The sequence below is a fragment of the Charadrius vociferus genome, unplaced genomic scaffold (genome assembly GCF_000708025.1).
Source record: "Charadrius vociferus isolate BGI_N301 unplaced genomic scaffold, ASM70802v2 scaffold59, whole genome shotgun sequence".
Taxonomy (NCBI): domain Eukaryota; kingdom Metazoa; phylum Chordata; class Aves; order Charadriiformes; family Charadriidae; genus Charadrius; species Charadrius vociferus.
In genome coordinates, this window is record NW_009661371.1 from 312,618 (window position 1) to 322,747 (window position 10,130).

Here is a 10,130-nt window from a genome sequence, read left to right on the forward strand (position 1 = left end):
CGGTTGTCGGTGCAGGTTCAGCGGGGGACGGCAAGGCTGCCTGTCTTTGCTGTGGGGGGACCAGGTGGCGATGCTGGGGATGAGCAGGCAGCCATGCTGTGGTGCTCCCTCCCGGCGGCGCTCGTGCTGTGCCCCCGTGCTTGCACTCACAGCTGGCTCGGGGTTTGCCCCGCTCCCGGCCAGCGAGCCACTGCCCACATCCCGTCTCTACCCTCGCACCCCGGCAGCCTCTCTTGTAGCTATTCCCAGTGCTGAGGCCGTGTGGGACATGGATGCTGTGAAGTTTTCCAGCTGCCTTACGGCATTGCCTTTAAATGGATCGTCCCTTTGCTCTCTCCCTATGAATATGAATAGCTCCGCTTAGGTCTGCTGCCAGCTCTTGCAGGCAGGGCAGGCCCGGACATAAAGCAGGAGCCTGATGGTTGGGCTGGTGCAGGTGGCCAGAGGTGCTACCACTGGTGGTCCCCTCAGCAGGAGGGGAGGCCACCGTAACAGCTGGGGAGCTGCCATCAGCCGCTGTTGTCACCCAGCTGTGCACAGATGTTCAGAAGAGCTTCTTATGGAGTTGGTGCCTTCAGTAATTTAGGCTGAAATTTATTTTGCAGTGAGGCTGTTTACAGCCAACTAGGACCTGGGGCAGGAGGCCCATGGTACCCACTGCCAGGCAAAGCCAGCTGGCATAAAGAATTAGGGTTGCGTAGCTCGGCTCAAGCCAGGCAGAAATACAGTCTCAAAGCACCAACCCCCATCAAAAAGCTAGAAGGAATTTTGGCATGATGATCTCTCTGAGCTAAAAAATACCAGGCACGGACTTGTTGCCTAACCAGTGCAAGAAGGGACAAATACCCGCAAGTCTCTCTTATCATTAGCTACCAGCAAATACCTGCTTCGGGGGACGTGTTGTGACTGCTGGAGATAGGTTTTATGGTTTGAAGTCCCTGATACTTGCTCCAGCAGGGTTGGGGTCTCCAGGTTGTTTTGCTGTTGTCAGTCAAGGCTTTGCCTTTCTTTTGAGCTCACTTCTCTCTTGTTGAAATCCGAGTGCTTGTTCTTGCCCAAATGCAGTCTACCACAAAGCAGCTCTCAGCGGACATCAGAGGACAGCATTTCACTCTTCAGGGAACTGGTGCTGCTTTGTACCTACCTACAAAGACCTCCCAGAGGTAGAAACTCAGGGCTTCTCTGGGTGAAGGGTAGATTGGCTGGCTGACCAAGCAGCCTGCTTTATTTCTATTGATCTCAACATGGCTTAAATCTCCGTGGCTCCGTGAAAGTATTTTCCCAGTGTTGGGAATGTGCAGAGGCTTGCCTTGTGGTTATGAGGGCTCAGCACCTTGCAGGATCTGTCCCACAGGCTGCAGAGCTTATGGACAGCAGGACCAGGACCAGGAGAGAAACTCTTTTTAAGCTGACTGTAACCAGCGCTAAAGGATGCCCGGTTTAGGGAGATCTCAGTCACTCAAGCGGAGCTTTCCCCCCAAAGGGGTGTCTTTTTGCCTTGCCAGAAGCCTCCAGCTTGCCAGCATCCCTCCTACAAGGGGTTTTTGCTAAGGTGCCACCTGCCAGCTTTGAGGTTCAGGGAAAGGTGGGGGCAAGGTTTCTTGGCTGTCCACTGGGCTTAAAAAATGGGCTGATGGACGTAGGATTGTGGCTGCCAGGCTCTCCTGGAGACTGATGACCCCAGGGGCAAGTGCACCCCCTCAAATTCCTACCACTTTCCCCCAGCAAGGGTTTTGCTTTGTGGGTGCTTCAGCATCCCACAAAGCTACATCTGCACTGCAAATGAAGAGGCACCGAGTTCCCCACAGGTCGATTTTAAAACAAGAAACATAAATCACATCTGTTGGCTCATTCTGTCCAATTCAGCTGTTGAGGCTTTGCCAGAAATGTTTTAGTTTTGAGGGTGGTTTGGTTGGGTTTTTTTAATCCACTGCCAGAGTAGATCAGGAACTGGGCATTTGGGGGAAATCTTCCTGGGAGATGGCAGGCTGCTGTTATCACTGACATTGGCTCATCTTCTCCTGATACAGCTGCCCTAAATTCAAAGGCTGGCTCAAAGTTGCTGGCTCGCAACTCTTTTAGACAGCAGAGAGCATAGTTCGCATCCGATCACATTTTGCAAGAAACTTTTCTGGATTTGTGCTTTTTAGTTAACAAGTGGCCTAGGTTGCTTCCGTTCTTCCCTTCCAGTCTTCCTTTCCTGGATTTTAAGGGACTTAAAAGAATATCCGCATTTTATAAGTGCTCTCTTCTTTGCTGGGGAGAGAGCGATTTAGACAAGTTTTTGCCAAGTCTCATATGGCTGGAAGTGAACTGAATTCCCTGTTTCTCCTGGGAAGCTGGTTTGGGTTTCCGCATCAGGTGGGAGCGGGGGTCTCGCAGCAGTGGCCTGCTACCCGCTTTCTCCTACCGCAAAGGAAAGTGATGCCAGCATTTCTGTGCTGCGCTCAGAGAGTCCATGGCAGAGCAGAGCTGCGCAGGTGCGTGGTGGGGTTACACCTTTTGTTTTGTACCACGGGGTCCTTTCAGACGGAGGGTGGTGCGGGGATGCGGTTCAGTGGGCAGCTTGCTTTCCCAGCACACAGTGCACTGGCATCTTGAGACAGAGTTTCGGGGGCTGAAGCTTTATGCTGGTATTGTTAAAATTCATCTGTAACTTTAGGGTTTTCCACTGTTGTAGGATAGGCCATAAATTCCTCCTTAAAAGGCATTTAGTTATTTGAGAAGGTTTTGGTTCATTGGAGCTTGAGTTTTTATGGTTACTGTGCTAAAATCTTATTAGGGAAGCTGTTTAATGTATCACTGGGTAGCTCAGTCTCGGAGAGCACCAGTATGCCTGGGACCACGTGAACACCTCCACTACCCAAGAGGATCCCATATTTCACCTGTGTCTTCATGCTCAATCATCATAGCATATTAAAAATCACTAGGAAGGAATGATTACAGATCAGCAAATTCCTGCCCGTGTTTGCTTTTTCTGTTGCTGGAAAGGCATGCTGTGTTTAAAAAAAAATGCGTTTAATCCTTTGTTGGGCTGAGGTTGATTGAGGTTCATACTAAATAGGAGATTACCGTGTAACAAGTCTAATCAGGTCGGACTTTTGAAAGCCCTACTTGCTTTTCCATGCATAAACGCTGCCATGCCTTGTTTCCGTGGCTCCCACCACCAGCTTTACACATTCTTTCCAGGCTTCAGCTCATGGTCCTCCTTGTGCCGTAATGACAGTTTTCTCAGTAAAACCGAGCCAAGGTCACACGGAGAGAAGAGGGGGAGGTGGTGGCCTCTGTGAAGTTTCTTGATAGAGTTTGTCTGGGAGGTCTGGGACAAAAAAAACCAAATACACATGCAGATAGGGCTGGGAAGCAGCAAGTGCGTTTGCAGAAAGCTACTGCCTGTTTGGCCCCAGGGACAGCATACTACAGAGACTGGCAAAAGGAAGGGGAGGTGGGAAAAAAAGGCAGGACAGTGGGAAAAGGCAGGAGAGAGGCTGGCTTGTGGCTGTCCGCTAGCAAGGGCAGTGTTATCTCTGCACAGAGGGCTTGGCCTTTCCCCATTTGGCTGTTTCTAGGGGCAGATGTGGTTATAATCTAGCAGCTCAGCTTCAGAGTGGCCTCAGCCATGTTGGGCTCCCCATTACCCCAGGTTTGAGATTGGGATTGCGTTGCAGATGCCACTGGATGCGGCAGAGAGAGAGAGAGAGAAAGGGCTTGGGGTTTTGTTCTTTGCACAGCCACCCTGTCCTCCCTCCCAGCCCATATGTAAACCCCACGGAGGACCAACAAGTAGCCGTATAAAGGTGATGTACAGGGTCTCTGAAGGCAGCATTCCCAAACTGTGGGATTTCCAGCTGCACTGGTCTGCTCTGCACTGAGCCCGGTGGGGTGGGAAGTAGGAGGAGATCCATGGCAGACAGATGGTGGCCAGGGGCCCTGTCTCACGCTGATGCTGACTCAGTCTCAAGTCTTCAGGGCTTGGGGCAAAGCTGTGTTTGCATTTGCAGCCTTTCCAGGGCCACTGGGCTGCTAAAGTCAGGGAAGCGGGGGGGAGGCGGGCATCCAAAGAGGCTTAGCATCCATCATCTCCTTTGGTCTGGATGTCTCGCAGCCTCTTGTGGTAACTCCTTAGTCTCTTCAAGGCCAGGCTAAAGGAGACAGAGAAATGCATTCCAGAAGAGGTAAAGAAGGAGGCTTGTAAATCTGCTAGAAAGCAGCAGGCAGCTTTGGGAGTGGGGAAGGCCAGAAGCTGGTTGTGCTTCCCGTCTGCTGGTGCTTTTCTCAGAGCACTGACCTGGGAGGGAGCAGCTGAGGCCATGCCAGCTAGAATGAGTAGACGCTGCTTACGGAAGGTTTCCCCTTCTCCATATAAAGTCATTTTGAAGGGAAAATACTTTCCCAGCAACTTTGGAGACTGGAGTGGGTCTGGTTTTAGACTTGTGAGGATGAACAACGTCTGGCTTTTGCTTTCAGTTGCTGTCTCATGGGGGAGCATTCCCAGTCTGTGTTCCAGCTGGGGCTGTGGCACAGTGGTGCGGGGCTCAGGGGGGCTGGCTGGGATCCAGGCTGGCACCCACGTGAGCTTCAGCGTGGGGGTCACAGCTTCGTGTGTTCATGGTCGGGACTTCCCACATGCAGCCAAGGCATACCCCACAGCACTTAATGTCGAGCTTGTTTCTGCCTTTAGCGACGTACCTGTAGCCCCCTTGATTTTAATGACAGAGTTATTGCTCTGCTTGCTAGGGTGTGATTTATTTCTCTCTGTGTGTGGACACCAAAGGAAGATCAGCGAGGACCTGAGCTGTGATAGACCATCCTGGTACCAGCGAGGGGCAGGTGGGTGGGCTGGGAGACACCTGATCTCTGCCTGCTGCAACTGAGCAGAGGAGAGGTGCCTGGGGCCGGAGGGCTGTCAGGACCAAATGCCAAATGATAGCCTCATCGAGAAAGTCACAGGCTCTGCCACATGCTGCCGCAGCAGAAAAACGACTGCATAACAGCAATGGGAACTCCTCTCCGGCTGCTGCTTTTGACATAACGCAGGCTGTCAGCTCCCTGTGATCTGCAGAAAAAACAATCCCTGAGCTTTCAGGCTCTTCTGCCAGGGTGAATGAGCTCGCTGGCTCTGTAAATAAGCCCCTTCCCAGGCCAGGGAGAGATATTTGTCTTAGGAACAATGGGCAGAGCAGGGAGGAAATGCCTGAAGTGCCTGGGGAGAGCAGCTGATCTCCATCAACAGCCTGGGCTGTCCTCTTGGCCAAGGAGCTCCTGCACAGTCAGGGCAAGTACGGGCAGGAGCATCCTGAACATCCACAGTACCCCTGGGTCAATCCCCAGGGGGGAGCAGAGACCACTCAGCCACGTTGATGGTGGAGGCTGGCTCTGGTCTCGGTGACCATTTTCATCAGCAGGTGCAACCCGCAAGTCCTGAGCCCGAAGGAAGTGGATGGAGAAACGTTCCCCGTTGTGGGCAGCGCTGCACGTAGAGCAGCAAGGCCTCTCAGGTGCAGACTGTAGGACGACGGACAGGGGGCTCCTTGCTGGCAGGAATCAAGTCATCTGCTCTGTACAAGGTGGGCTTGTTTCCAGTCCCGCTGAGCGCATGGTGGCCTCGCTCCTGAAGCAAGAGGGATGACTTGCAGGAGAGAAGGTCCTCACATCTTCCGAAGTCCCTGCAAGGCTCAGGCATCCCCCGCTTCTCCTGTTGTGGCAGGTTGCCATGTCCCTTCTCCATCTCTGGCTGCTTTGGGGGACTGTGGGAGAGAGCATGAGTGGGACCAGCGCAGGCAGTGAGCAGGGTGTCAGCTGGCTGCGGTGGGACTCTAGCTACTGCTGCGATTCGACTTCAAATCTGCTCACTTCTTGGCCTTTCTCATTTATTTTTAGCGGAGGAGGAAGCCCAGCTCTTGCGTTTTGGCTGTCTGGATTTAAGTCAAATATCCCGAGAGACCACACTGACTCTTCCCATGACACTGTTGCATCTCTCGGGATGCGTATTCCCTCCCGGCCTCAGGGCTGTGCTGGATGGAGGCGGAGGCCTGTGAACGCTCCCAGTTCATTTTGCAGCCAAAGTCAGTCTCTCACATTCCTCCTGGTTGGATCAGGATGTACAGCCCGAGCTCAGGGTCGCCTCGTTACGGCCAGGCTCTCGCCGTGCTGCAGCTGCTGTGCCAAGCCAGCCAGAGCTTCACTGTGAAGCTGTGCAGGCAATTCCCCTTTCCAGGGAAGATAAACAATTTCTCCTCACCCAGGAGGTGGGTAGAAATTCCCTCTCTCTTTTCCCCTGCCAGCAGTTGCTGCAGAACAATCCTGGTGTGACCTGCTCCTGGCCAGGCGAGCAAACATGCAGGAGCAGAGGGTGTCCAGGCCCTTAATCCGGGGGGAGCTCAGTGGCAGCCGAGACAGAGACACTACTGGCAGTGGATTTAGTGCTGCCGGTTCCCAACCAGGGAAGAACTGAGCCAGATCCTGGAAGAGTGTAACAGTGTGTTAAAATCCACCTGGCTTTTAACATAAGAACCAGGATCTCTCCTTTCCTGTGGTGGTCATTTTGGGGCAGCTGTGTTTCTCCTGCCTCATGGAGAGCCCCAGCAACCGGTGAGAAGAGAAAGAGGACAGTATCAACAGGGGCAGATGTAGCCCTGCCTCTCGGGGACAGCTCTGCCCTAGGGAGGGCACATGGAAGGTTTCACATGGCCGGAGCAGAAGGCAGCGGCAGGCTATGCTGGGTGCATATCAGCCGGAGGTCCTTGCAGAGCATGGAGTGAGCAAAGCAGCCTGGGGACATCCAGGTCCCACCGGAGCTGCCAAGCATCCTATTGTTCAAGGGACACCAGAAAAAGAACAGTGGGGCTGTGCCAGGAACGGCCACGCTGGGGAAAGGGAGTAGAAGGTGTGACCTGCGGTGGTTCTGTCGTGGCGACGGCAATGCCCTGGGCCGGCTGCAGCCCTGCTGCTGTGTGGGGACCAGGCAGTGCTTCGGGCAGGGCCACACTGGGGGTGCCAGGCCCTTTACTACCCTACGGTGGTGGTACTCGGGGGAACAACCTTCAGCGGGGTGTTGCTGAGCGTGCAGAGCAGGGCACTGCCTGGAGGTACAGATCTGCTCAGAGCCATCTGGAGCAAGGATAGCTCCGACCCACCCCTGTCCTGGCCAGTGCACAGGAATCAATCCAGGCAGCAACAGAACCAACAGCGTAATGAAATGCTGCTGAAATCCTTTCCTCAGCGGAGAGAATCAGTTCTGTGCAGATGAGGAGCACCTGGGCTGTGATGTCTGCCAGGAAACCAGCCCCGCTGATCATTAGGTGTGGTTTTTTAACCATCGCCTGGGGCTACACATAAAAATTCCCTGCTTCTGCACAGCTGCCTTCTGTTAAAACCAGGGCTGGGATACCTCTGTAACTAAGATATTTGGACATCCCTGGTCTCTTAGTGGCTTCTCACCAGCAGGCCATGTACAATCACTCCTGGAGAGGGAAGTCTCAGAAGAGCAGAGCAAACACTTCTCTGGGATGCGACCAGCTGCTCAGGAGTGGGGAGCCACCTCGGTATCCCTTGCGCTAAGACAGAGGGATGGCTGATGTCCTCTGGTTGGTGATACCAGCACGAATCTGCCTGCACATCCCAAGGAGGAAAAAAGATGTCAGCTTTCTGCTGGAAGATGTTGGTGCAATGGGATGCACTTGAAACTTGCTCCCCGATGCCTGCAAGAGGGCTGCAGGGCAGAGTGCACATGCAGGGCTGAGGTCAGTGCATGTTTAGGACCCCAGAAGGAGCATCAGGACCCAAATCTGCCCTTCTTTTATGGGCCTGGGAATGAGCCATGGTCTCTGAGCCAGCATACCCAGGGGCTTCAGTCAGGCTGGCTCTGGAGGACTTGTTCCCATAGGAAATGCATTCTCCTGGTGGAGCCTAATGGGAGCTTCAGTTTCCTGTTACCGCCTGCATCTTCAGAGCAGAAGGGGAAAATCTGCTGTGTTCTTCAAGCTATAGATCAATAAATGGAAATAAACATTATGTGCTCCTTTGGGCTGCACTTCCTATTGTGGGGAATTAATAGCTGCATTTTGCAAAACAGCCCCACTAAAGAGGGATTGAACAGAAGAGGCCGTTCTTCCCTTTCTGGGATATGGGTTACGTCTCCAACATTTCCCAGCCCGAGGGGTAAACATCTCCAGCCAGATCTGCAAAACAGCTCTGTTCCCACGTGGCTTTGGAAACAACTCCCTGTTTAACCAGGGACTGGAGCTCTTTGGGGAAAAGGGAGCTCTGTGTTCACCTGGTCCTTTCCTGGACACCGCCCCCAAGGGGAGCTCTGCACCCCTCCAGCCAGCATTCTTTGGCTGAATATTGCACACAGGTAAAAATGGAGCAGCGTGACATTGAATTCTACTAGCCACCAGCTGCCACGGGCTTTGTTGCAGAATAAAATCGTGGTGGGAAAAGGGATGCTGCAAAGCTAGCCAAGCTCTCCATGGCATGGGAGAGTGTGTGGGACCGACCCTGTCTCCCAGGGGGTCCTTTCCTCCGTGCCAGCTCAGTGTCAACGATGCACTTGGTGGCTGCATGGTGAGCAAAGGCAGCAGTTTGTAAAGTCCTGCTCAGTCCCTAAGAGAACAGAATACAAACACTATCCTGCCTCTAACCTCAGTCTTGCAAGTAGACGGACTGATCACCTGAACTGCTCAACACCTGAGTTGCCATCTGGGTCAGGCACCCATCAGCCTGAACAGCGTAAGGTGGGATGGATGCATGTGCAGCTTTGGAGAGGGAAGTGCCGTGATATGGCATCAGTCCAGCAAACTTTGCTCCAAGCAGGGCCCCCCCCTTCACCTTATCCTCAGAACCCGTCGGAAGTGAGTGTCTCCACTTAAAAGGTTAGCAAGGAGACAGGCTTGTAGTCACTCAGTGCTTAGGAGCATGTCTCCCTTTTTGCAGGACCCTCCATCGTGACCCCTCCTAAGGACATCTGGAACGTGACAGGAGCACAGATCTACCTGAGCTGTGAAGTCATAGGCATCCCAACCCCTGTCCTCATCTGGAACAAGGTAAGGGCCCTGCTAGGAGCTCTTGGGACACAGCAAACTGGAGGCAGCTGAAACTGCCTGGCAAGCATAAAGGCTATAGCGGATCCCTTCTTAGAAACAGCTTTGATGAGTTCTCCCATCCGTGCAGTTCTGTCCAGCCCCAAACATCTGGCTTTGCTTAATCTTTTTCTAAACTCTTGTTGATCCTGAGGCAGAACAGGATTTGTGTTTCTCTTGGTAGCACCCGGTATTCAGAGCACGCGGGGAATGTCCCTTGGCCTGCTGTCACGCTGCTGGCAGCAGTGACTCTGAGGTGGCTAGACACAGCTCACCCACGTCAGGCACAGGAACCGCATGAGGCAGCCATCTCTGGTAGCATGCCGATTTTGGCAGCGTGCTGGTAACACCTGGCTGAGGGCAGGGGCCAGTCTTGAGCAGAGAGGATCCTAGCCATAGGGCCGAGAGCCACTGCATGGCCCCCATAGCCTCTTCAAATGCCACAGGTTTGTGGACGCTTGGGAGGGATCTTAAAATTAAGCTGAAACAATACTAGATTAAGAAAAAAAACTAGATTGGCCCAGAGATTGCTCTGTTCTGAGACAGCAAACTCTATTCATAAGGGTCCCAGAGTAAACTGTCGGGTGAGCATATACTGTAGGCACATTGACCCAGGCAGCATTTTTTGCTTGTTTATGAGCAGATGCCGTGTTTACACTGACTGTCAGTGCTGCTCTGCTTTGTGTGCCTCTTCCTTAGGGCCGAGAGGCCGTTTGACCTGGTGGTAACAAGGGCTGAGCACCACTTATCCCACGCTGTGCTCTGGGCTTGGACACGCAGCACTGGGGAATGACGAGGAAGGACTGCCTGGTTTGCTGCAGCAGAAGCCTACGGGGCTGCTGCTGGCCTGTTGGGAAGAGGGCAGATCACACAGGGAGATCCCACTGCAGAAGCAACGCGCAGACGCTCAGTTCTGTGCTACTGGCACACTTAAAAAGCCTGATCATCACGGAGTTGATAGGGAGCCTCTCCAAACAAGGACAACAGTCAGCTCCTGCTGTCCCCCCAGTCCCAAGCTAGAAGGCAGCTGCTCCAGCCTGCTGAACTGGA

The 10,130-nt window shown here is 53.3% G+C and overlaps 1 protein-coding gene across 1 annotated transcript in view; it reads left to right on the forward strand.

Annotated features, from left to right (window-relative positions):
* The first annotated feature begins 5,761 nt into the window (after positions 1 to 5,761).
* The window catches only part of IGFBP7 (insulin-like growth factor binding protein 7), an 8,238-nt gene continuing 3,869 nt past the window's right edge, over positions 5,762 to 10,130 (forward strand). The window contains exons 1-2 of the mRNA XM_009893748.1: positions 5,762 to 5,792; positions 8,935 to 9,044. Coding sequence (XP_009892050.1) covers positions 5,762 to 5,792; positions 8,935 to 9,044 — 141 coding nt within the window. The remainder of the gene's footprint in view (positions 5,793 to 8,934; positions 9,045 to 10,130) is intronic.